The sequence below is a fragment of the Durio zibethinus genome, chromosome 14 (genome assembly GCF_047325235.1).
Source record: "Durio zibethinus cultivar Kanyao isolate XHJ-2024 chromosome 14, ASM4732523v1, whole genome shotgun sequence".
NCBI lineage: Eukaryota > Viridiplantae > Streptophyta > Magnoliopsida > Malvales > Malvaceae > Durio > Durio zibethinus.
Window position 1 is genome coordinate 19,108,482 of NC_143175.1, and position 27,241 is coordinate 19,135,722.

General features: G+C 30.4%; 3 protein-coding genes and 1 pseudogene across 4 annotated transcripts; 1 reads left to right on the plus strand and 3 right to left on the minus strand.

Moving 5' to 3' along the window:
* The first annotated feature begins 5,109 nt into the window (after nt 1–5,109).
* LOC111295763 (ATP synthase subunit d, mitochondrial-like) lies at nt 5,110–8,178 on the plus strand. The gene is made up of 5 exons (XM_089743688.1): nt 5,110–5,398; nt 6,372–6,453; nt 7,470–7,534; nt 7,640–7,726; nt 7,823–8,178. The coding sequence occupies exons 1-5, from the start codon at nt 5,222–5,224 to the stop codon at nt 7,922–7,924; spliced, it is 513 nt and encodes a 170-aa protein (XP_089599814.1). The 5' UTR covers nt 5,110–5,221; the 3' UTR covers nt 7,925–8,178.
* Nucleotides 8,179–8,462: 284 nt separating this feature from the next.
* On the minus strand, nt 8,463–14,824 carry LOC111295762 (uncharacterized). The gene is made up of 7 exons (XM_022889486.2): nt 13,162–14,824; nt 12,242–12,662; nt 11,663–11,807; nt 10,680–10,795; nt 10,501–10,579; nt 9,524–9,757; nt 8,463–9,127 (listed from the first exon to the last, which is right to left on the minus strand). The coding sequence occupies exons 1-7, from the start codon at nt 14,339–14,341 to the stop codon at nt 8,777–8,779; spliced, it is 2,526 nt and encodes an 841-aa protein (XP_022745221.2). The 5' UTR covers nt 14,342–14,824; the 3' UTR covers nt 8,463–8,776.
* A 4,485-nt stretch (nt 14,825–19,309) lies between these two features.
* LOC111294852 (uracil-DNA glycosylase, mitochondrial pseudogene) lies at nt 19,310–20,338 on the minus strand (annotated as a pseudogene).
* Nucleotides 20,339–21,590: 1,252 nt separating this feature from the next.
* LOC111293844 (protein IQ-DOMAIN 2-like) lies at nt 21,591–25,438 on the minus strand. 2 transcript variants are annotated; one of them, XM_022886840.2, is made up of 6 exons: nt 25,292–25,438; nt 24,609–24,692; nt 24,185–24,514; nt 23,377–23,604; nt 22,917–23,036; nt 21,591–22,734 (listed from the first exon to the last, which is right to left on the minus strand). In XM_022886840.2, exons 3-6 carry the CDS (start codon nt 24,320–24,322, stop codon nt 22,009–22,011), a joined length of 1,212 nt encoding a protein of 403 aa, XP_022742575.2. In that variant the 5' UTR covers nt 24,323–24,514; nt 24,609–24,692; nt 25,292–25,438; the 3' UTR covers nt 21,591–22,008. The 2 variants fall into 2 exon arrangements, with proteins under 2 accessions (XP_022742575.2, XP_022742581.2); XM_022886846.2 differs by having other exon boundaries at nt 21,678–22,734; nt 24,609–24,677.
* Between the last annotated feature and the right edge of the window lie 1,803 nt (nt 25,439–27,241).

The following is a 27,241-nucleotide window of genomic DNA, read 5'->3' on the forward strand; positions in this document are numbered from 1 at the left end:
GTTCGACTCTTTAAATCTTCAGTGGAGTCGTCAAACTGTCATAACGTATATGTTCAAAGACTTGATCATTGGACATGAAAAGTCATGAGTCGCCACTAATCTTTTTTGTTGAAGTGCGATTAGCCATCAATCTTATCTTTTAGTCTACAAATTTAAGGTTGGATTTAGAAGCATAGTTACATAAAGAGAAAGTTATAGCACCCTCATAACGCTCGTTCAAAAATAGTACCAATTAATCTTATATGACCTAGAATGGTCTTGTTTGAATAGTTTTTTACTTATTACTTTACCATTTTTTTTATTATTTGAATATTAAAAAATTTTTAAGTTATTTTCGATACTTTCAGTATAACTTAAGAAAATTTTCTGCTAAGAGTATTCAAAGAAATCGTTTATTTCATTGAAGAACTATGTTAGATTTATTTTAATATTTTGAAAACGAAGTAAACTATAATTCTCTTATACACACACTCATGATAAACATTTGGAGGAAAGTCACCACTTGTAATTTTCTCTTAATTTCATTATCAACAAAAATTTTAACTTATTTTATAATGTTTATTTATTGTTTATTTTATCATTGAGGTAAAAAAAATTTTATTGGTTAAATTCTCAAAACATTTCCAATACTTTCGAACTATTTTGAGAAAAATACCTTACCTAAGAAATTTTGACAAAGTCACCACTTGTGATTTTTATTCTTGCAAAATTTTGATAAAGTCACCACTCGTGATTTTTATTACTTTACCATTTTTATTTTTTTATTATTTGAATACTAAAAACTTTTTAAGTTATTTTTGACACTTTCAGTATAACTTAAGAAAATTTTTTATCTTAAAAGTATTCAAAGAAATCACTTATTTCATTGAAGAACTCTATCGTCGAATTTATTTTAATATTTTGAAAGTGAAATAGACTAAAATTCTCTTATACAAACACTTAAAATAAAAATTTGGAGGAAAGTCACCACTTGTAATTTTCTCTTAATTTCATTATCAACGAAAATTTTAATTTATGTTATAACGTTTATTTATTGTTTATTTTATTATTTAGGTAAAAAAATTTATTGGTTAAATTCTCAAAACATTTCTAATACTTTCGGACTATTTTGAGAAAAATACCTTACCTAAGAAATTTTGATAAGGTCACCACTCATGATTTTTATTCTTGCAAAATTTTATTTACCTTGACAATTTAAGTATTTTATATTTTATTAATTTTTATTGAAAAGATTTTAAAAAATCTTACACTTTTGACAAAAATTTGAAAAAATAATTTTTTAAGAGTCACCATTTGTGATTTTATTATTATTGTTATTTTTCTTTGTGCATTTATTTAATTCTTATTACTTATTCGAAGTAAAAACAATCTCAAATATATCAAATACTTTTAAAATATTTTAAAAAATTTCTTTGTGTAAATATTTTTAACAAATTTACCACTTATGATTTCATTTTTTATTAATAATGGTTTTTTTTTTTATGTTTGAAAAACTTCTAAAATATTTCTAACACTTTTAGAGTAGTTTAAAAAATTTCTTTGTGTGAATATTTTTAATAGAATCACTACTTGTAATTTTATTTTTATTAATAATATTTTTTATGTTTAAAAAGATATTCTAAAATATTTCTAACATTTTTAGAATATTTTTAAAAAAAAATTTGTGTAAATACTTTTAATAAAACCACCACTTGTGATTTTATTTTTTATCATATTTTAGTAATTTTTCATTATTTATTTTTATATTTATTATTTTGTTTTTTATTATTCTATTTATTTTAACATATCCTAAATTATAAATTAAAATACTAAAAATAACACAAAATAGAAAAATGGAATAAATAATAAAAAAGAGAAAAATAAAATAAAAAATACTAATTTTTTGTCAATCAACAACGAGTCAACATTAGTCAACGGTGGTCAATTCACAATCAACAATGGTCAATGACGGGTGATCCAACCTGGTCTGAAGTGGTCTGGAGCGATCTTGGATCAATTCAACTAGACCGATCAAAAGTTGAAAAGAAAACGGGTCAATTTGTGTGGACTTCGAGTCGGGCTTAGGTCGATGCGTGAATCTCCTAGCCAAACGACATCATTTTTGTTTTCTTCTTTTTTTTTTTGCAACATTATAAAAGGTTAAAAAAAATTTAGTTCAATTTTTTCTAGGCTTTCTCTCTCTAAAAGATAAATGCCTTGTCAAAAAACCCTAAAATCCAAAAACCGATAGGTCGCCATCATGCCTTTGCTATCGTCAGTTGTCGACCATCGTCATCAGTGACAAAAAAACCCTTAAAAATTCCTCTTGACCTCCTTTATCTCAATCTGGCCTCTTTATTTTGAAAAACAATCTCAAATCTCCTAGATCATCTTTTGAAGTTCTAGCCAAAATATTTTTTTTGGGTTTTTGGCATTGAGATCCCCGCTACTAAAAGCTGTGTTTTTTTTTTATTAGTGTTTAGTTTTTATTTTGGTATTCCTAGGTTTTGATAGAAGATTTTTTTATCTGGCAAAGTTTTTGTTTTTTTGGTGAAAGCTTTTAGTTTTTTAGGTTTTTTCATTTTGTAGGGTTTTTTCTTCTTGAATTTATAGGAAGAAGCTCTATTTATAGAGTTTTCTAGGATTTAAATCTCAAATTTTCTAAAATTGAGATCCCAGATTTTCAAACTTATAGTTTTGTTTTTCAAAAGCACCATAAGACTTTTTGGGTGGCCGAATTTTATGCTACCAAGTTAGGTAGGTGTCAGAGCAACTGGCGGCTAGCAATCAGTGACTAAATTTTTGGACCTTAAATGGGTTATGGTACATGTGCATTTAATGCATGAAGAATTTTCGGCTAAGAAGAAAAGGAAACATAATAATAATAATAATAATAATAATAATAATAATAATAATAATAATTTTAGATTAATAAAGATCAGACAAAATAAGTATCTACATGTTATAATATAACCATTAACGTTAACTGGCTTGAAAATTTTACTATTAGTTCATTAATTAAATACAAAAATTAACTTTTATATATATGATTCATAACTTACAATATTGTGGTAGAAAATGACCCTGCGATCATTGTTCTATTAAACTTGAGCTTATTAATTTCTTAATATAGTATAATAACTGTGACCAAGTAGTTGGTAATGAGAACTCAAAATTATATGAACTTACTGGCTTCCATAATAGGATTGACTCAAGGTCGGTAAAGTAGAATAAGATTTGGGAAGTCATAATCTTATTGGAGTCATAGTACTTTTTACTCTAACAGAGTAAAAGAAAACCAGAAAACAATCATTGAGGTATGAACTATCCATCGTGAAACTAGAATATATATGCTTTGAGTCTATTAAACGTAGAATAATGCAAGTGACTCCATGAGAGAATATGAAGATACATCTTTGTATTGGAACGAGAGACCCTTGACTTGGATTAAAACATGATCAACCACGGTGCATCAATTTGAACACTTGAGTTTCAAGGCATCTTCCACAGACCTTCATCGGATCCACCTCTTTCCTTGACTCAATTGCGATTATATTTGTTAACTTTGGACAATCTCTCTCTTTCCAAGCAAAAAAATGAATTCACTTATTTAGTCAAAAGTTATTGATTAAAGTATTGATTATGTTTAAAGTAATGGAAAATGCAATATATAGTACAAAAAGTTATAGGCCCAAAATATAGTAAAATGCATTGGACATTCATCGATCATGATTTTTGTGTAATACTTTATTTTTATTTGTGAGGTTTAGAATTCAATTTTTTAATCAACATTTTAAAAATATTTTAAATCCATTTATTTTGTTAATCATTATTAAAAATTTAACGTAATATACCATATAAATGTTCATATGACATAAATTTTAACTCAAAAAATCAGAAGAGCTCATCTGTTTTATCATGTGGATATTCATATGGACATATAAATTACTTTAAAGTGATAAACTTAGTCAAATTTTAATGGTGGTTGATGGAGCGGATGAATTTGAAACATTTTTCAAAGATTATATGAATGAAAATTTTCAGTTTTAAGAATTGTAGATGTAAATGAAATATTGTACAAAAGTTATGGATAAGTGATGTAAATTACTTGCCAAAAATTATATTGTACAAAAGTTATGGATAAGTGATGTAAATTAATTACTTGCCAAAAATTATGTTCTACTAACAAAATGGATATAAAGAGTAAACTTTATTAACTTCAAGGTACAATTTTAGGTGTCTTCTCACATTTCAGTCCACTTTGTTTCACCATATTATTGGGTGTAAGGCCCGTTTACATGCAACTAGACATCCAGTGGAAAGTCAGTTGGCATCCATTTCTGTGCCAACTGATCGATTGATATCCAAACGAATCATCAATGTGGTTACTCACTGCTCATTTTTCCTCCAATCAAATCTCGATGCAATTTTTTTTTTTTTTCGCTTTTGTTGTGTTTTTTTTTCTTTTTTTTTTAGTTGTTTTTTTGTCTCTACAACTTAAATTTACCTTTTATTTTTATTTTTATTTTAAATTTTATTCAAAATTATAAAATAATAAAAAATAACTTTTAATTATTTATTTTCAAAATTATTATTAAACCAAAATAATTTAATAATTTTTAATAATTTATAAATTTTGTAAATATTAAATAATTTAAAATTTTCGTTGCATATAATTTTTATCTAATATCTTTAATGAGAATTTTTCCTTTTCATTACAATTCACCCACCATTATTATTATTATTACATCTAAATATATATTTCATTACTAATTTTAATCTTTTCATTATAATAATTGATTTTACCTTCATCACTATTTTTAATTTCAACGAAATTAAATTTCACCATCTATTCAAATTGATCCTAAGTCCAATCCAATCAAGAAGACCAATATTACTCATCTGCAAATAAAGAAGAAAAAATCATATAAAATCTTGGGCGTAAAAGTTTTATGAATTAATCAACCCGGTCCAAAACACTTAATTGGACATGAACCGACCCATTTTTTTGGATCTAAAGCCTGGTGCTTAATGAGTTGGATCAGAGGTAATTGAGTTAAGCCCAAGGGAACTAGATAAAACAGGTCCAAAAAAATTTGAATTTCCAAATTTATCCACAATGAAGAATCACAATTCCCATTTAAGACTATCATTTCCCTAACAAGCAGAAGCCAGCCCTCGTCATCAGAAGTTGAAAAATAGCAGAAAATTTTGCGTTTGGGAAGCGAGAAAGTGCGAGAAAATGAGCGGAGCAGGAAAGAAAGTAGTGGATGTGGCGTTCAAAGCATCAAAGAACATTGATTGGGAAGGGATGGCTAAGCTTTTGGTCTCCGATGAGGCTCGCAAAGAGTTTGCCACTCTTCGTCGCACTTTCGATGAAGTTAACTCCACTTTGCAGACCAAATTCAGCCAGGGTAGAGCTTTTCTCTTTTCTCTCATCTCAGATCTTTTTTTCTTTAAGATTTTTTTGGGTTACTCTTTTGATTAAATCTTTAGTGTTTTGGGTTTTTATGGTGATTTTTTTTTTTTTGAATTTTTTGTTTAAGATTTTATTTTGGATTTTTTTTCAGCTTTTTTATTATTGTTCAAAAATGGGATGAGAATATTGTTCATAAATGAAGGAAAAGGCAAGACAGAGAATGGAAATCTGGTTATTGTAATTTTACATTTTTTATGAAACTATTAAATTTAGTTGAGTTGAAAAAGAAATTTATGTGAATTAATTTATCCCAAAAAATGATAAAAAAATAAAATTATTTAAGGGTATATTGTTTTATTAGATGTTAAGAAAAAGAATTCAAGTTCAGTTGTTTTCGTATGGGAAAAATAGAATTCTATGTTTTTAAGTACCTTTATTGTTCATTCACTTATTACGGCTGTTAAAGCTCTTCGTTTTACTGTTTCCCTTTAATTTTGCTCAATTTTGGTATCAATGATTTTCAAGCATTTTCCATAGAAGTAATAGAAATCTGTTCTGATTTTTTTTTTTTTTTTGGTTAGGATTTGCCTGTACATTTAGTTTTAGGATATCTCTTACTTTGCCTATATTGAAAGGACTTAATCTCAGATTGACTATGGCCAGATGAACCCACCAAAAAAAAAGTATTTAGATACTTTATCAGCTAGTTTTTTGTACTAAAAAAATGAAGGTTTCATAATTTCTATAGTTTCAACCTTATTTGACATATCACTTTTGGAATGAGCATTAAATGTGATGCTAGAAGGCAAAATCTAGGAAAAATAAAGCAAATTGCATGTCTTGTTTTGTCTCATTGAAGTTTCATTTTGAAGACTTTTATTTGTCATCAGGGGTGATTGTTCATTCGGTGCTTGTATTAACTTTCTTATAACTGTGGGCCCTATCTTTGTAATGATCTGATTCTGTCGAGCAGGAACCTGAACCTATTGATTGGGAATACTATAGAAAAGGAATCGGCTCTCGCGTGGTGGATATGTACAAAGAGGCTCATGATAGTAAGTTCATTTGATGGTTGCCATGGTTGGGTTTACATTCTGTACTATTTATCAGTTGCCTTGTTATGCTTAGATCAGTTGTAGGCTCCAAAAAGCATAATTGTCTACTTGCCTCGTGTTTTATGTCCCTCACATGGTTGTACCTTCCTCAATTTGTGCTTTGCACTCATATTTGTTTTGAGCTCTGCTTCCTGATATGAGGTGACAATTTGCCAAGTCAAATGATGATATAGTCATATTGACTTGCAACTATTTTCCCTTTTCATTCTTCTTTGGTTAGGAGGAAAATTAATAAAGGATGGAAGTTAATTCTGTCAACCATTCTTCGACTTCTGATATCTTTGATCTTTCTTAGACTAGTTCCAATGCTCCATACTTGATCCAAAAGCTAAGATGGAAATTAATTTCCAATAAAAACTTCGTATTCATTGGTTGTTATATTATTTGCTCAAAAAGTTCTTAATACTGTATGTAAATGTGATTCTCTTGTAAAATGCTGTAACAGTTTTAGGTACATGTCTTAGATATTTTATTTTCATAATAGTATTATGATAATCAGATCCTCCAGAACACCTGAGATTTCCATTTCTCCTATACCTTGGATGTTTGATGTAAATGAAGTTCAATTCGGACATTTATTTTTTATGATAAAGAAAAATGTCACTCAACTATTGAACCTGATGACTTTCAAATTTTTTATGATAAGGTGTTGACTGAGCACCTGCTAGCAATTAACCATGCTAAATAAGGCTGCTGCCATTTCACAGTTTCCTTGGCATATTGGTTGGTTACAATGTAGAAGTCCATTAGTGTAATTTCTTTGCCTTGATTATAGTAACTTGTCTAACTGGATTCTCACTTGGCTGCAACTTTTAGCACCTGTGGTTGTTTTTCATTCATGTTTTGGGGTTTGGTTGGAGCTGTGGGGAGTTCGCCATTTCACCTGTTGTCTTTTTGTCTACATTTTGAGTTTTTTTTTACCCCATCTTTACGCATTTCATATGCTTCCTTTGCAGGCGTAGAGATCCCCAAGTTTGTTGACACCGGCACTCCTCAATACAAACCAAAATTTGATGCATTGGTGAGAATCAATAGTATACTTGACTCTCTTTTACCTGTCTCAGAGTATTTTTCCTTTTCTTTTTCCTTATCTTTATCTGATGTGCAAATTTACTTGTGGTTATAGTTGGTTGAATTGAAAGAAGCAGAGGAGAAATCCTTGAAAGAGTCTGAGCGTTTGGAGAAGGAAATTGCTGAGGTTCAGGAACTGAAGGTGATTTGGAAAACAATGCCCAAATGAATGTTGCTTTATTGTAATTGTAATTATAATTGCAATTGTTGATTTTTTATTCTCTCTTTATTTGAACAGCAAAAGATCAGCACCATGACAGCAGACGAGTACTTCGAGAAACATCCTGAGCTGAAAAAGAAATTTGATGATGAGATCCGGAATGACTACTGGGGCTATTAACATCTTTGCTAATTTAAGGGTCAAGCTTTCACAGTCTTAGACAGAATTTCTGGGCTGTCTTGTTTCTTCTGCTGTTTTACCCCAATGATGATCACCGAACCCCCTTTTGGAAAGATTGGGCTCCAATAATAATTCGAGTTTTCTGTATAAAAAAACGGATTTATCCGAAGTGGATATCGTAAGACACGCTTCATTTAAGTAAAGTTGGCATTCTCATCATCCATGTTTTTAATGAAAAAATTTTTTCATCTGCCTAGCCTGTTTCCTTGAGTAGTCTATTTCGTATGTACAAAATTAATGACTAAGTCCTGATTTTTAAAGTCGAACTACCATAGAAGCTGTAATTCTCCTATGCCGGTTGATATCTAGAACAAGATTCCTGTAAATCATTCATGGATGACAATCTGCAGCACGATGGGTAGCTTAATCAGTCTTACTATGAAATTTTATTACCTGCATTGAGAGAGATTTATGAAGCTACCCCTTTAATTTATTATGTATACAATTGAAGCTAAGAACAATTACAGCACAGAGAATGTACACGAAATAACGAAAACTGGATTCAAGATACAAGTTTAACCCAACAGCTGATCAGCATATCTGACCCACCACTCCCCTGGCAGATCAAACATTGATTCAAAAGAAGCCTGGGGTTACAAAATGTGTAAACTGTAAGAAAATTACAATGTTTTAGTAAAAAGGTGTTGTCGACAAATTAAATTTTAAGAACTTGCTGCTGATAGTTATGGGGGAAAGGCACCAAAATTTCCGACAGCATTCAGTTGCTTTGACCACTAACAAAAACCCAGAGGCCATTTGTAGATTATGCTCTTACTATAGAAGGATTTGTATCTACCCAGAATTAGCCAATTTCTTTTGGGAGAGTTGACTGGAAGCCACGTCTTCATTTTTGTCCATCGCCTTCCTTGCCAACTCATAGCCGGCAAAGTTCATGGCGCCTAAGGGAGCAATCCAGAAAAACCGGGGTACTGCCCCTTTAAACAGACCAAGGGGTCCCTCATGGCGGAGTATAGAAAAGGCTACCATTGACATTGATATGGGTCGGCCCCCTGGAGCAGTCATCATTCTAGTTTTCATGACATCAAAAGGTGTAGTGACCACAGCAGCTAACCCTCCAGATAAAGCTCCAACGGCAATCGTTTCCCAAGGTTCCAGTTCCCGTCTCAGAAGTTGCTGGGCAAGCTAAAACAGGATGCGGAACCCAAATTATAACTCTTATTAACAATAAAGATTAAAGTTGAAGGAAATAGTTGTAGAAGATGAAAATATTTTTCTTCTAGAATAAGTATTTCAGGGTATACATAACAATCAAATGCATTTTGAGGATGCAAAAAATATCAAGATAATTTCAACAGAATCCAGATATGATACAGGAAGAGACCATATCAAGTAACCAAATTTTCTGGGAATATTTTTCAAGAATAGACAGCCTTGCCCAACATTACTAGAAATCTTTAGTTTATTAGACATGTATTGAACTTTATACAGAATTTTATAATTATAAGGAACTTGAGCAAGGCCTTTGACTACACCAGCAAATTACTTCAGAGAAATCAATGTCAAGCCAAATATCAATACCTTCTTGGATTCAGCATAAAGGCCCATCCCAGCAACATAGAATGGCACCTCACGACAAAGAGTGGCCCCGGTCCCACGGAAAAAACCCTTCAGACCATCCTGGTGCCAAGTACCAACAAGAGCTTCTCCAACATTGTCAAAAAGGCCAGCCTGCAAACGCTGCTTTAGTACCTCACAAGGAATCCTCACTGCTGTTCCCAAAAATGTGCTGCAGAAGGATGCCATGGATTGAACCTACATTGCATGCAAATACAAATTTAACTCAGTGTAACAAATAAATATCAACAGACACTTGATTAGAATCATTAGTTGCCAAAATTTGAAAATTAAGTATGCAAGACTAGTTCCCTCTGCAGGCACACAGAGAGAGACAGAATCCCACAGAAGCACATGCAGATACACTCACATACAATGAATGAGTGAAGTCTTAGAATTCTTGAGCACATAAAAACACTATCAACAGACAAAAGGATACCGTACAAATCTGAGAAATGGATAACTAATAACATGAAGTTAGAATGTTCAATTTCAAAATAATATTGAATTATGAAACTTGTACTAGAATAGTTCTTTCAAGTTTGGTTTTTCCAATAAAGAAAGTGTGGTTATTTTTTATGGTCATACATAAAGAGTGCAAGGAATGAACACTATGCATGACTATAGGAACCCCGGCCAAATATTTAAGTAAGGTAGCCTGTCCAACATCATTTATACAAAAATGAAGAAACTTCAGCTTCAACACGGAACTTTTCCTTTTTCTTAGTTTTTCTGACTAGTCTAGCAAAATTCATGATATCAGGGGAATCTTAAAAACTGGCCAGAATTAAAAATAGCCACGAGTGGCACTTGGAAGGAAACTTGTGTGCTGTAGGACATTCCTTTGAATTGGAAAATTAAGGCTGAAGCTTTGTGTTACAAAGAAACAAGAGAAACTCAACCACATATTCACAACCAAATAATAGTGCAACAAGAAGTACCTGGATGTCAGGGAGGTTTGGAGCAACGTTGATCAGTACAAGCTTACTTGCTTCAAATATTCCTGTTCGCAGGCCATGGCTGCATTTTTAAAAGAAAACCAATCAGACAAATCATTGACAAAGCAAAATCAAAATCAGAAAAAAAAAAAAATTGATAAACAACAAAAAATTTATAAAACCTTGAAAATTGTCCAAGAATTGCAGGGATTGAACCCCTATATAACCCCCGTACACCAATTTGTGGAAGCTTTGAAATAATTTCTGGGAAGGTCAGGGTTGATGCTTGCACCCGAGTCTGATAAAACATAAAAAAAAAAAAGGAAACAGAAGAAAATAAAAGTGATCAAGAAAAAGCCCTATTGATTCTCACAAGATGTATTCCAAAAAGAGAAGGGTCTCCCCCAAGATGAACCGAAAAATGAGCAGTTTCAGCAAGAAAGCCTGCAAGAGTACATGCATCTTTAAGCACAAACACTCCTTTGACTCCCTTTTTGAACATAAGTGCTTTAAATTTTTAGTGTTGAGAGGATAATAACAAAAAAGAAGCATTTCCTTATTTATTCTTTTTGAATGTGAACGAGGACTTGTGAAGAGTCCGAAGGGGAATTTTGAATTACCAAAAAAGTGCCACTACCAAGTGAAGGAAACAAACAAATCTAAAGACAAATATTAAAGTAAATAACACAACACAGATAAGCAGGGACAAGAAGATGAATATAACCAGTCATGCAATAAGTTGAAAATGCTCCATAACTTGCACAATTAGGCCAAAGCCTCAACTATATTTATCTAAGAAAAAGAAAAAAACTCAGCTATATATATATATATATATATATAACTGATATGAAGGTTTCTAACAACATTAGCAAGTTTATCATGAAGAAAAGCAAGTAACCAAAATTTTCAATAAAAGCCAACTGTGATAGAACCCAATAAATCATAAATTTCACAAAGAAACTGTTTTGCACCAAATGTGAAAGAATGTTGTTGGCTATGAAAGTGTCACACACATAAGCTCTCCATACTCAACTGATAAGTAAAAACTAACAGCGCAAACTGCAGATATGTCCTCACAAAAGATATGAGGACTATGGATTCTACTAGATGTTCACAAACATGAAGATTTTATTATGTAAAAACAGCATTAAGCTGAAGAAAGTGCCTTTATAGTATCAACTGGGTGCATTAAAGATGTGGAAAGTGCACATGAAAGACCCCCTGCCAATGCAGATTTAAGAACACTTCCAGCTGGTATTTCCACAGGTGGTGCAACAGCAACGACGGTTGCAGCTTCAAACCAGATATTCCTGTATGCATACAAAAAGAAGTTACTGTCAACATTAGTCACCAGAAAAGTAAAAGTGAACGATTAAGCAAAATATATATGTTCACCATAGAAAAAGAGAGGTAAGTCTAAGCACTATCAGCATTCAGCAGCTGTAATAACCTTTATCACCTAGCACCAAAACTTTATACCAAATATATGCATTGATCAATTAGAAACAATTGCATTTTTTTACAAGGTATCCGAACCATGAAGCACAGGGCATTACTTCAGTAAATAAACAATTCCATAAACTGAACCTACATACTCTGATTTGTAGCCAAGATCCAAATATAAAGTTTAAACTTCTAAAAATGCAGCCTGAACCAAAGATAATTCAATAGTGAATTAAATTTGACCTTGTGCTTCAGCTAGAGTTTCTAAATAAGACTCTTCAAATGGAAAAATTAATCTTACCGAGGATCATCTTGAAGTAGTCGATCAGAAGGCAACAAAAGCATAAAATTGCGGAAGTGTCCATATGAAATAGATTCTTCAGAATCTGCATTCAAAAATCGCATCATAGCAACAGCATTGTCTTCATTTGCTGGAAGTCCAGCATTTTTAAGAGATGCCAATATTTCACTTTTTTGGAGGGTCCCGGACTTGCTTAAACAGAGAGAAGTATATGCTCGAAGAATAGTTGGCTCCTTCTGTTCCATCAAGGACAAAAACTGCTTCCAACCGAAAGATTTTGACAATAGATGACTTCTAGTGCGGCGCATGAATTCCCGAGCATATCTCCGTGGCAGTTTTCTTTTTCTCACAGCAACTTCAAGATCTTCTAAAGTTACTTGTCCATCACCATCTCTATCCAGTTCTTCAAAGAACCTCCTCCCTGAAAGAATAATGCATGAGACAATGTTGGTGGATACCTAGCATGAGTAGTATACTGAAATAAAGTTAAACACTTTAGACCATGATAAATTACCCAAACTGAAATTAATGCCATGAAAACTCGAAGTATATGAACTCATTTAGCATAAACTTTGATAAGTCTATTAATGAGTAGAAGAAAAAAATTATCAATGACAAGTCACAAACACAAAAACAGCTTACTTATGCTCTGCTCAAAAGTTACAATCTAAATCTCCAAGTTCAATTAGGACTAAGGGAAAGGAGATATCCGAAACCAGAATCCAAAAGTAACCAGTTCCTACACTTTCAGCATGAAGATAAACACACTACAGAGTTCAACAAAACTATGGTTTGAATTATGTTACTTATAGTCTACAGCATAATACATTTCTTTACTAGTGCTGCTATTCAAGGAACCAAACCAAGAAAAAAAGATGATGCAACAGCAATTGTTCACTTAGATGCCTGAGAATCTGTACCTTCAGACTCTGTATATCTGAAGAAATCCTGGACAGAGAATAATTTCTTCTTGTCAGGATGGTCTTGTGAAGAGCGGCCCAAAGGTGGTAGAAGCTCAATCAATTCCGTCAGTGAGACAGCAGATAAGGTGGATCTCAAACGCTCCACATTTGATAGAGGAATACCAAGTATCCCACTGGCCAGTTTCTGTGGGGAGTTACTACCTGTTTCTTCCCTACTGCCAGCACTAACACCATCATCACCCTCTTCGTTCACCGAAGAAGCAACTCCAACTATACCTGATGGAACACCTCTCACTCTAGCAAACTTCAAATTTCCCAAAAACCCATTTACATTAACTTTTCGACCTTCCCAAATACTTGTCACTGCTTTAAAGTAATCAAGCTGAGAAGGAGAAGATGGAGCCTGTGGACAATCAAAATGCTTCTGATTACTTTCCTGTAGAAGTTTATCAAACTTCTGAAGATTTTGAGTCAACTGATCAAATATAAACCCTATAAAGCATTCAAATGATACATGATTGCCATCATTATGCTCCAAACCCTCATTCTTTGCAATAAACTGAGCCCTTGCCTTTCTACACTTAAACTCAAATGGAGCCTTTGATTTCATGTCATGAGTAGAAGAATTTCGACACCCTTTATCTTTGTCACCCATTTTCTGAATTCTTTTCTTCCCTGACTTAAACGAGCTTGGTATAGCCTGGACAAAACTGTTAACCAACACTGACCAAGTCACTGCAAACTGAAAGCAATTAATACAACACCCTTCATCTCTATCCGCATCCTTTTGTTTCAATCCTTTCCTAACTAACTCAACCTTCTCACTGTTCTGCCCATTTGCCGGCGAAAACATTCCTATAAAAGCCTTGATGGGAACCTTAATAGAAAGCCCTTTCTTTCTCTCTTCACCACCAACAGAATACTGCCCGTTAGCAACACCACTACCAAAACTACTATTACACTTCTTCATACCAAAGATTTGAACCTTACCATCCCTATCACTACCATTCAATTGGGCAATCAATTCAAGATTATTTCCTTTATCATTTGACATCCCCCAACAACTTTCAAGATCTTTTGCAGCTTTCTTAACACCCAATTCAAGAGGTAAAAATGCTTCTTTTATTAATTGAATCGAATTTGAAATCGATTCGATCGGATCATTTTTAGACACCATTACTTCTACCACCTCAAAAACTCCTCACTCTTTAATACAAACTCCCCGAAACTCTCTCTCCTTCTCTATCGAGATTTAACAAGTACAAACACACCAAAAAAAAAATGAAAAAACAAATCTTCAGCCAACACAAAGGGTGAAAAGGGCTTCTTTTAAGATCTAAATCGAATCAAAAATCGATTCCATTCCCCTGAAAACCCAAAAATCCTCACTTTCTTATAATATAAACAAAGAATTTGCACTTTAATGAAGATTCAACTAATTCTTTACACCAACCAAAAATAACCACGAAATAGAAGCACAATTTCAACACAAAATAAAAATTACAAATAAAACTAGAACCCAGAAGGAAAACCAAATCTTTAGCCAATAAACTTAGATTAAATGAACTCAAGGGAGATTTTACTTTGGAGGAGGATCTGTTGAAGAAACCGATGCTGCTTTTTAAAGCAAATCAAGCTTATCTGTTGGGACAAAATAGCCAGTTGGGTGTTAGTTTTTTTAATCTATTTTATGGAAAAAGATTCCATTTTTACCACAAAAAAAAAAAAAAAAAAAGGGAGAAAAACTATAGCTTTTAAATGGGTTCTTTTGAGTTCCTGTTGAAGTGACAAAACAAGGAAATGAAATAAAGGGGTGTTTTCCAAAGGAAAGTGGAAATTGAGGGACTAAATTCGAATTTTAAAAAATGCTAATTTAGCTCTTCCTCAGACAGTTTCTTTCTTCATTTATCTTTTTTTTTTTTTTTTGGTTGAAGAGAGCGAGAGATATGGCAAAGGAAGAACCGAAGAAGAGGCAGAGGAAGAATAGGCTTTTGTTTTTTCTATTTTTCTACGTTTATTTGTTGCTTTTTTATATTTATCAATTTAAGTAAAAAACAATTAAATTTAACAATTTTTTTTTTGGACTAATAAAGAGTGGATAAAAGGCTGATGTAAGGCTTTATAGGACCTTAATTAGGAAGCTTGCGCCTCTAAATTTTTTGATAGTATAAATTAATTTAAAATTGAAAAAAATATATTATGGAAATCCAATGTTTATGCTTTTGGTAAGCGTTTTTTGTAAGTAATTAAAATGTGGGGACAGTATTTTGCTTGTTTGTCTTTTTGCTCATTAAATCTTTTAACTGAAAATTGAAATAATCGAGTAATTTCTATTATTTGCTTTAGATGGTAAAAAAGAACGTTACACTTTTTAATAAAAAAATGGTGTTACTACAATTCAGTCCATTGATTTTTTTTTATTTTTAATTTACTTTTAATCCCTCAAATTTTATTTATTTAATTCATTTAGGAAATATATTATGTTCTTAAATTCTATTAAACACTTAAAATATATTTGATATATAAAATTATAATAAAATGAGATGATATTATGAATAAAATTTAATTAAATAATATTATTTTATTTTATATTTGATATGTGAATTATGATAGGATAATTTATTTATTAATTAAAATTATTATTTTTTAAAGTTTATATAATTTAAATTATAAGTTTTAAAAATATAATAAGACATATAAATTTAATTTCATAAATTAAAAATAATTCTCTTTAATTTTGAAATTTTGAATCATCATATCCTAAAAAAATGATTAATCGTTTTTGTAATTCTATCACATTTTTTAAATACAAATTAAATATAACATAAATAATTATTATTTTTATTTTATCTACCATCTTATATACCAAACATAATCTTAATCCCTAAAAATTTGACCAACATACATATTATTTAAACTAACATTCAATTAGCACTAGAATTATTAATACTATTTACATTTTTGTATAAAATATTTGAAATATATAAAAATAACAAATACAACTTCTTTCTTTTTTATGAATAACATTTCCCTCAATTAGATTCTTTTGTGTTTGAATACTGTTATATTGCTTACAAATAAAATATTTTCTTTAATAAAAAATTTAGTGCAAATTTTAAATAGCCTAGAGAAACAAGCCAATCTGTGTTCCAACAAGCATGAACAAGCCAATTTGTAGAAAAAAAGAATAAAAACCGTAGAATAAAGTTATTCATTTTAACCATTCAAAATATGTTTGATTGTCTCTCTCTCTCTTTAAATTTCTTTACATATGTATATAAATATATACAATAATGACGAGTTTTATCTGTGTTAATTAAATATAAAACTTCATAAAATATTTAATTTTCTAATATACTTATATATAAAGAAATAAATTTTCTAATAAAAATTAACAATAAAAAAGTCTACAAAATTAATTTTTAATTTTTTTTAGTAAAAAAATATGTGTGAGACAAAAATACGGTAACAAACGAAATGGCTCGATCCATAAATTGGATTAGTGGCTGTAAATAGGTTGACAAATAACAATTTGACATCTAGTTTTCTTTTGCATCGGATTTTGACACGTGTCACTTTAGCACCATGACGTCCGTTATTTTCCTCTTCCTTAATTTGACCCATTTGAGCTCTCTCTTATTTTGTTTTTGGGAAAATTTTTATTTTCAAAATAAGATCTTTTAATACTATTTTTTTCTCTCATTTTAAAGGCTCAAATTGAAAATTCTCATTTTTAAGACTCAAATTGTCATATACAAAACGAGTTTTTTTATTAAAAAAACAAATAAAATTAAAAATTTGACTCTACAACTTATAAATTAGAATTAGAAGATCGATTAAAAAAAACTGAAGTATGAATAATAAATAGGGGAGGAGCCAATGGGACAAGTGAGAGCTACAAATTTTTTTAAAAATCTTTTACATTATTCGCGATCAATAATTAAATTTATCAAAATTAATATCTGTTTTATTTAATCATCCAATTCAATATTTGATTCTTTTTAATTATTAATTGATTTCGTCTCTAATGATAAATTAGCTTAATTTATAATATTATGTCCAATCTTGATACGGGTAATCTCATTTCTAGATTTGATAATATAAAACATAACACAATAATATAATATAAAAATAATAAAAATAAAAGATACAAAAATAATATTAATTAAAATTTTAATAAAAATCATAAATAAATTTAACAAAATTAAATTTTATATTTTTATGTCAATACGAATTATGACATATAATTTTTATATAAAACACAATATAAATATATAAATTATCAATATTTTTATGTGACATAAATATATAAATTATCAAATCCACCCCCTTCAAATTTTGCCAATAATAATTTCAGGCTTGGCAGTACTCTGATATGAATGTAAGGATGAATTTAGGCAAACAAACATTTTAAAAATTTCAATTTGTCCCAAATTTGGAATTTAATCAAATTTTCAACTGCTCTCTACCCTTGGAAAATGACTTGTAGTATTAATGATATTTACATTGAATTGATGCAGAATTTTTAATTTTCCTACCCTACAAAATGAAAGAGGCTAATCAAATACAACCAAAATTAAGAATTCTGTCTATATTAGTTTAGTTACAATAATAATGATGATCATAATTTAATCATAAAGATAACAAAACGAAGAATAAGTAAACAAGTTCCTTTAACCAAAAGGTTTGGTCAAAGTTTCCAAGAGACAAACTGATTGTTAGAAATTAAAATTTTATTTTGAAAGTTTCAAATTTGAATTATGAGCTTATTATGTTGTGCAATATCATATTTAACAAATAAAAAAATGTTTGGCCAAATGGCTACTCAATTATTATTCATTTGGAACATGGCTTTTGAAGATTGGAAGAGATTTCAAACGTTTATTAAAAGTGAATTAGTATTAATTAATTATTAGGCTACATTAATACCTGGATAATAGTCCAGGTAGTTATCCAATATAAATTAATACGTGGATCATAGTCCAGGTAGTTGTATATAAAATAATTGGTGTAGGATCCAAACTCCAGTCTGGATAGTCAACTGCTTCAGAACCATCTTTTGTAATCTTCACAGGTATCTTTCCCTCGAGAAATAATAAATGAAGTCATTTGAAGATGAAGACACCAGCAAATTTTCAAGCATTTTGTTACAAAAATTAACTAGAGAAATAAGATTTTAATTGTCATAACGTATATATTTATAAATTTATTACTAAAAATAATTATTAAAAATTATCATTCATTTTTTTTTATTTAAATATAATTGATTATCTAATCAAATTTATTTCATTAAAAAAAATTTAAAATTAATTTAAATATTTTTTAAATAGTAAATTTTAATCCATCAAATTAAATTTTAAATTTGATAGTATGAATATATGTAAAAAAGATTATAACACTTTCACAATACTCATCTAAAAAATAGTATTAATTTGATTTTAAATTATCTAAACCTTAACCATATTTATGATTTATCAAAATATTTAATATTAAAAATTAATTTTAAAATTATTCCAATAATTTAATAATAATTTAAGATAATTTTTTATCTTAAGAGTATTTACGAAAATTAATGTCTTACCTTGAGAAAACTTTATCGTCAAATTTATTAATATTTCATTCAAAAAAATAATTAATAAATTCTTTCAATAGTTTGATATGATTAATTTTGATGTAGTTCTTTCAATAATTTGATAAAAAAATTTTATAAATTTATTTTTAAAAAATATATTAAATTTTTTAATAGTTTGATAAAACTTAATTTAAAATACAAATTCTTCAATAGTTTGATAAGATCAAATAAAATATTTTATTAATAATATTTTTTATAAAATTAATTTATGAGATTCTCTAATAGTTTGATAGAATTTATAAAAAAATTTAAATTTATGAAAAATTATGCAATAATTTAGTAAAATTTATGAATTTATTTTTGGTTATTATTTTTAAATAAAATTCATAAAGATATTTTAAAATAAAACTAATAAAATTTTTAACTTAAAGTAATGAGTAAAATAATAATTAAAATAATAATAATAATAATAGCAATAATAATAATAATAAATAAATAAATAATCAAAACAAAAGCTAAGAAAAAAAAAAACTTAAGATCGGATCAGATTTAAAGTACGAATCTTCACGCGGATCATTAAGTTCAACAAAAACTTTAAATTTCAATCGAAAAATTTATCTTAAACTTAGAAAAGTTTTCAATTCTGCAACCAAAGAAGCCTTTATTTGCAGACAAACCAGAGGGATGTGCTGCCTTTAGAATGTGGTGCTTTGTCTGATCAATGAACCTGGATTTCTCTTGAGCTGAATTCCCCCAGAGGAAGACAACTCCTTCCTTCTTTTGTGAGATAGTCTTAATAATAGCATCAGTAAATTGCTCCCAGCCTTTCTTTGCATGAGAATTAGCTTGTTGCTTCCTAACTGTGAGAACAGTGTTGAGCAAAAGAACACCCTGAACAGCCCATTTCTCTAGATTTCCATGAGATGGAATTGAACACCCAACATCTTGCTTAAGTTCCTTGAATATATTCACCAGACTTGAGGGAACCTTAGCTCCCTCTGGCTCTGAAAATGAAAGCCCCATTGCTCGACCAGGTCCATGATAAGGGTCCTGACCAATAATAACTGCTTTGACCCTGTGAAATGGAGTAGAATTGAAGGCATTGAAAATCAAATGCTGGGGTGGGTATATGGGGACGCTACCATTGGATATCTCCTTCTCAACAAATTTGCACAAGTTAGTTGCATGAGGCTTCTGAAGCTCTCCGGGTAAGGCTTTAAGCCACGTTTCCTCCACCAAGAGTTCCTCCAGTTTGACGTATCCTGATCCTTCGACCTTGGATTGGGATGATACCTTTTGGGAACATATTTTGAGGTTGCGTTTTGATTTGGCCAAGCATTTGTTTGATTCCATCCGATATTTTTGCTCGGTGGTGGGAGAGGAAAGTGGTTGGTGCTGGTGATCGGGAGAAGTGGAGAATTTCTGACGCTTGGGTGTGCCTGGGTTTGGTTGGAAGAAATCGGTTATGGCTTGGGAGGATGCGGCGGCCATTGGTCTCCGCTGTTGCTGTTGCTGTAGCTGTAGGGAACAAGTGAACTACCCCTTTGCTTTGATCACATACTGTAAAAAAATTCATGCTAAATCACATTTCTTTAAATTTATGATTTTATTTGATTTAATTTAATATAAATTAATTTTAAAATTAAATTTTAAAAATTTTTTAACATCATTTTAGTGTGAATTAATTTTAAAATAAAATTTCAAAAATTTTTCATTATTATTTTAATGTGAATTAATTAAATTAAAAAAATCTTTCAATATCATTTTATATGAATTGATTTTAGAATTAAATCATAAAAAATTTTTAACATCATTTTCACAAGATTTTATTAAAATTTTTTCTTTTTTTAATTTTTTTTTAGATAAAAATAAAATTAAACCAAAAATTAAGTTAAAAATAGATTTTTTCAACTGGGCTCCGTTGAAACCTTTTTTCAATTTCGAAAAAAATTTTTGGGTAAAATGACATGTCTACACCGATGAAACCTGATTCTCTTTCAAAAGACAGCTCTTGCTTTCATGATACAAAAGCACCAACAATTTCTATGCTTTTGGGGAAGAAAGGCACCTGCCGCCATTCAGTGGCAAGTAGGGTCGAACCCGACTTGATTTTATGTTTTATCAAATTCGATTTCGACTCGACTTGATTCGAATTTTTAAATATTTGAATCTGATCCGATCAGATAATTTGTAAATCGTACCTGACTCGATTCGATTCGATTCAAAATTAATAAATATTATTTTTTAAAATATAAAATATTTTTTTTAAATATAAATATTTAAAAATATTATTATATAAATATATATATAATTAATTAATTAAAAAATAATTTTTTAATAATATCGGATCGAATAAGTTCGAGTTTTAGACATACCCGAATCCGACTCGACTCCGATTATTATCTAATTTTACCCGACACGATTCTGATTCGAACTCAAAATTCAAAAAAAAGATCTGATTTTATAAGATCGGATCAGATCGAAACCGTCGGGGACGGGCTTCACTGCCGTCCCTAGTGGCAAGCATAAGCTGCCTATAAAAGAACAACAATTTTCAGCCACGTCATCCGTTGCCATAACAAATATGTTTTTTTAGTGATATGATTTTCTTAAATATAAATTATTATAAATTAAATGTTAAGTGGTGAAATTTTCTTATTTTTCCTTTTTTTGTAAATATAAAAAGGTAGAGTTGGCGCCGAAATTTTATTTGTAGTTAAAAGTTAAAATATTTTTATGAGTGAATTTTAAATTCTTCCCAAATGAGAAAGATTAGTATATATAAGTAGTAGAGTAGTAATTTTTTTAAGATTTAATCAATACATAATCTAATGATAATCACATTTTTTTTCTTACAAAAGGAGGATTTCACATAATCTAATAAAGGAAACTGAATTCCATCCAGAAAAAGAACTTTGGATGAGATCTCATAAAAAATTTCATGAACTAAACTAAAATTAAACAAAAAAAAAAAAAAAGAATTATTTGTGTTTGTCAACAAGACAACAAACAAACAAATCATAAACTAATCGCACCCCAAAAACCAATCCTAAATAACAACCATAAGAAAATAGACAGTTGAGAAGAAGTAAAAGATGATCACAGGCACTAGAATATATTAAGTGGAAACACCCCCCATTTTATTCACTCTTCTTTTTGTTGCAGCTGTTCCCAGACAGCAGTTGCTAAAGAAGATCATGAGGACATCTTTTATTCGCTGTCCTTTGGTTTCCAATCCGTATCTAAACTTGAAGTTCTTAGTTTCCACTGCACTACCGCCCTCCTTCATTGCTCGGTTTCTCTTCTTTGTGCATTTTAATATCCTTAACCGGGGTAATATCCACCTTAGGAGGACCAGATTGTCTCCTATGTCTAGCTGGAGATGCAGGGAATGAAAGCCGCTTCTTTGCAGAACCTGCTGCCAATACCCTCTCCGATGTCCCATTTATCTCTAGTCCCAATGGCCTTGGCAATCGGGACCTGGCCTTTGTTGACTGTGTCGGAGCCATGTAACTTGGAACAGCAGGAGAGCTTGCAAGGCTCTCATCATCTCTCACTGATGAGCCTGCTATGCTATGTCTCCTGTATCGATCAGACTGGATATTAAGCATGCTCCTTGAGTCTTCATCACCTCCCCATTGACTCCCTTTTGGGCTTGGCAGTCTTATTTTACCGGAAACTGAAGAAATTGAAGGTGCCTTGGAGGGTGGAGTTGAAGGGGATCGATGGTTGGGAGGTCGACTTGATTTTGTGGGAGTTGGAGATGGCTTATTATCATTGTTAAGATCTCTTCGAGAATAAGCACTGCTGATTTCACCTATAGACATGGAACGGGCACCCATACTCTTAACTGAGCCACAGTCATTGTTATATGTTGTGCCTCGGATCTCCCATGGCCAGGCTGCCATCCATCGCTCTAACCAACTCCAACCCCAGTGAGGATTATTTGGATCCATAAACGTTGGATTCACTGATTTCAAAGAGTTCTTCCGCGATTGCTGTTACAAAAAGGAAAAAAAGATCATTTAAGTTAGTAATTAATTAGAATCATGATTCTAAATTAGCATTGCAAGCACTAAAACATTGAAATTCAATACACTGTTAGGACAACAGTATAATTCTAGATGTTTGCAAAAAAAAAAAAAAAAAAAAAAAAGAAAGTTCTAGGAAAACCCAATACCTGGTGAGAGAATGCATAGGCCAATGCTCTTTCCCTCCTCATGGCCGCTTCTTGCTTATTATGTTGTCTTGCTTCAATTTGCTCCTTAGACTGTGTACTATCATTCCATTCTTCTCCCATCTGTCAAATAAGAGTTTAAACAACCAATCCATACATTTAACAGCATTAATATGAATTCTGCTTAAATCCCAAAAGGGTAGGAATTATATAATTATATTCTTATTTAAAAAAAAAAGTAGCAACTAAAATGCTTCTGCAATCACTGGCCCAAAAAAAAAAAAAAAAAGCTTCTGCAGTCTGCCCTAAAATGTTTTTTTATAAATTCGATCTGAATTTTTTAGGAAATCATTAGCTCAAAACCTATACCAATGCAGAAGTGTATTATGAAGCCACTACTCAAGTCAACGCACAATAAAATCAACCGTCAAAAAGGTAAAATGTGCAAAACCCAGGCACTTACAGAAGTTCTCAACTTCTCAAGCTCATTTTCACGTTTCTGTTGAAGCTGCCGCTGAAGGGCCTGGTTCTCTTCTGACATTCTAATCCTCCTTGCACGAATCTGGGACTGCACATGTGCAAGAGTCTGCATGCACCTTAATGTAGTAGTTGCTTGCCGTTTGACAGATTGCCTTTGGATCAATGATTTCAACCTCCCCAACCCTCTCAAAGCTCGTAATGCCCTCCTAGCCTGAGAACTCAATCGCAATAACTCATTGCATAAATACAACAAATTGCTCATAAATGGGATGTTTCAGGGAATTTATGATTATAAATCATCATGCTTTTTTATTTCCTTAAATGACCAGAACAACTTTCGAAGTCATCATGACTCAAAGTTGACATAATAGCAAGAAATAACTAAAGGAGAAGGTTTGGAATTCGAGTTCTTCTAAAAGAAAGAATCTATTCAAGAAAGACCCATACAACTAAATGTAATGTGTTGAATTTTATTACAAAGTCTAACAAGCATTTGAAATTCAATCGATTCGTAAGAACTCATAATTTCTTATGAATGAAAAGGGCCCGGCTTCAAGCAACGACAACAACAATACAAATTTTGCGAAAGTCCATACATATATTCACAAAAAAAGGCAAATCACTGAGGACACCTTCTTCTCGACATAAGAAGGGAAGCAAACTGAATTAAACAATGAATAGACTTCAGACATTGAATTTTATGATACTTTCATAAATTTTCATCTCATGTATAAAAGAAGCAATTAGAACTTATCATCGAAAAATAAACAAAAGGAATAATTCATCCATACCAAGTATCCTCGAAATGCAGTTTGAATCTTGATAGCAGCTATTTCCTCCTTTGACTTTCCAGGGTGGCGTGGTACAGAAGTGAGGCGAACAACTTCGGCAGCCGCCTGAGCAGCTGCAACCGCAGCCTCAGCAGCCATAGCCGTGGCAAGAGCCACGGAGTAGGCATGTTTGCTTTGTTCATTTCCAGCTTCTGTTAATTTGACATCTTCAGTGGGAGGAGGAAGAGGAACAGCAGCAGCAGCTGCAGTCACTTTAGTTTCTTGAGGCAGATAAACTGGCCCCAAGTCCTGGCCTTTTCCAAACCATTTTTTCTTTGATTTTGGAGTTTTCTGGTCAAATAAATGCACCAAAAATTTACTTACAAAATACAAATCTCTATAGAAAAAAAAAATTTCCATGAATTATGAACTAAATTATCCAAACCTGATCTTTCTTGGACTCAGGGCTCAAAACTTTCTTCACAACAGAAAACCAACCTCATTTCTTTCCCATCTGTCAATAATTCTTCTTCAAAACCAAGACAAGTCATGGAATTTCAAATCCCAATGAGACTAAGAGGTTAAAAAATTTATTAATAAAAACTCTTAGAAGCATTGGAATCCAAATATTAGCATAATGCAAATTTAACAATATTGTTTATAGAAACTGCTTTGTTCAACCTTTTAACTTTTTGGAAACAGATCTATCTTAAAAAACATTAACAAAGGATTTCAGAGTGGGAAATTGGGAAAAAAAAAAAAGAACTGAAATCGGAAAGGATTGAAACATTAAACCATTTAATGATTGAATCCAATAAATGAAGAACTACCAGATTCACCAACTAAGCATTAGCTCACATGAGATGAAGGATAGATTTCTAAGATTGCTTATTCGAGATTGTCGTCTCAATAAGCGAATAGGAGTAAGAATTAAGTAAATTAAGAATTTATATACATATAAAAGCCTACCCAGATTCCAAAAGTGAGCGATCTTCTTTAAAAACTCAAAGCCCAGATCAAAAGTTTCCAAATTTAAACAGTTTTTTAAGATGAAACTCAATAAATGTGTCCAAAAAGAAAAACAAAACATAGACAAAATGTACCCAACAAAGTTGTAACTTTCAATACCTCTACATGGGAAATTCCCAGATATCTGTGAAAAGATTGGAACTTCTCTCTCTCTACCAAAACAAAATGCAGAAAAAAAAAATCCAAGAGAGAGATGAGGAGCGGATCTTGCCAAAGAAAGCTACAAAGAGAGCAAAAATGAAAATTACAAAAAATGGTTGGCATTTTGAGAGGATATGTACCATGGGACCCAGAAATATTGGAGATAATGAGAGTGTCCGGAACACTAAAAAACACCAAACGACAAACATAAACTGCAACCGCAATAACAAACTGAGTACATTTAAGCCATCTTTCCATTTTTCCCTCCTTTTTTTTTTACTTTTGTAAAAAAATGTAAAAGACTTTTCGAGTTTGTACCTTGAAACGCCGCCATAGTGTTTTTTTCCTTGAACACTACCAAGAGTTGGATTTAATTTAATTAGTGTATGTAAAGTTTCAACCATGAGCTGCTTTGTATTATTTGTACTTGTATCTTAATAAATATCTTGTTTTGACGATGAGATGAAAATTGGATAAAAATTTTAATTTTAAAAAAATTATCTTACAAGATTGACACATATCTTTCAATAGTATATTTTTAAAAATTTTAAAAATAATATAATAAAAAAAATTATGATAATTTTTTATTTTTATTTGTTAATTTTAAAAATTTTACTGAGATAATAATTTTTAATAAAAATGAATTATTTTATTATATTGTTTGTTTATGCATGGCTAAAATTAACGCTTCTCCATTCACAATGTGTCACGCAATTATCTCTAATTTTTTATTTAAATTGAATTAATTTTCTTTTTACATAAAATACCTTTGTGATTGTAGATTTTCTTTTTCTCCTTAAGTGAAATTAATTACTTTTTATTAATGCTATTTGCTAATCCAATATAAAGTATTTATTTTTTTTTAAAAGAATTGCAATAAATGTTTGTACCGTCTTTGACATTTGAAGCAAGAAAAATAAATAATCACATTGAATTGAAAGACTTAGAACACTGTTAAAATTATAAATTAATAAAAAATAACAACAATATTTTATAAAATATAATAACCTAATCTTTATACTCTTTAATTTCAGCTTCTTTTTTCAATCGGAGTCATGGATTTATAAAAAGAAATAATGAAGCAAATGAGCAAATACAAAAAGTGAAAAGATCAATTGTCTTTTTTCTAATAAGCAATGGCTTTAAAAATAAGCAACCATCCCATCATTTTCAAAGTTTATCTATCAACGCTTCAAGTTTAAAAGCAAAAATTATCTTTCAATGTTTAGATTGACTGTATAAATAACTACCATCAATTAGCACTTGTTACAAATATCACCACTCCTTTTTTTTTTTCTTTTTGTTTGATTTCTTTAAAAAACGATGATAGCTAAAGTTTTCTCTTAATTATCCAGAAAAAAAAAAATTTTTACAACAAACTCGTTTAGTAGATTAAAGGATCTGAATTCAAAACTTAAAAAAAATAGTATAATCTAAATAACGTAAAATTTAATACCAATAGAAGTTAATTCAATTGATAAAGAAAAAAAATTATTCTTTACTTATAAGAATTTGATTTTTTATGAAAAATATTTCATAGATAAATTATGAATAATGAATGTACCATGTGAAAACGCGAGGATGCACTTTTAAAATAATTTTAAGAAAAAAGTTAAATTTAAATAAAATTTTAAAATACCTATAACCATTTTATAAAAAATTAATATGTTTCATTCTAGCTAATTGAAATAAATTTTTTATTTGACTTTGTTCTTTTTGGTGACTGTAATTTTTTAAATTATATAAAATAAACCTCTTATATTTCATAAATTTCAAGCTTTTCATCTCAACATTCCATATTACGGATAAGATACCTATAGTTTTTAGTGAGCTTAGAAACATGAGATCATAACTCAAATATTCTTTACAGCCAGCCAAGTGGCAAGAGATGTAAATAATTGCCTAAAA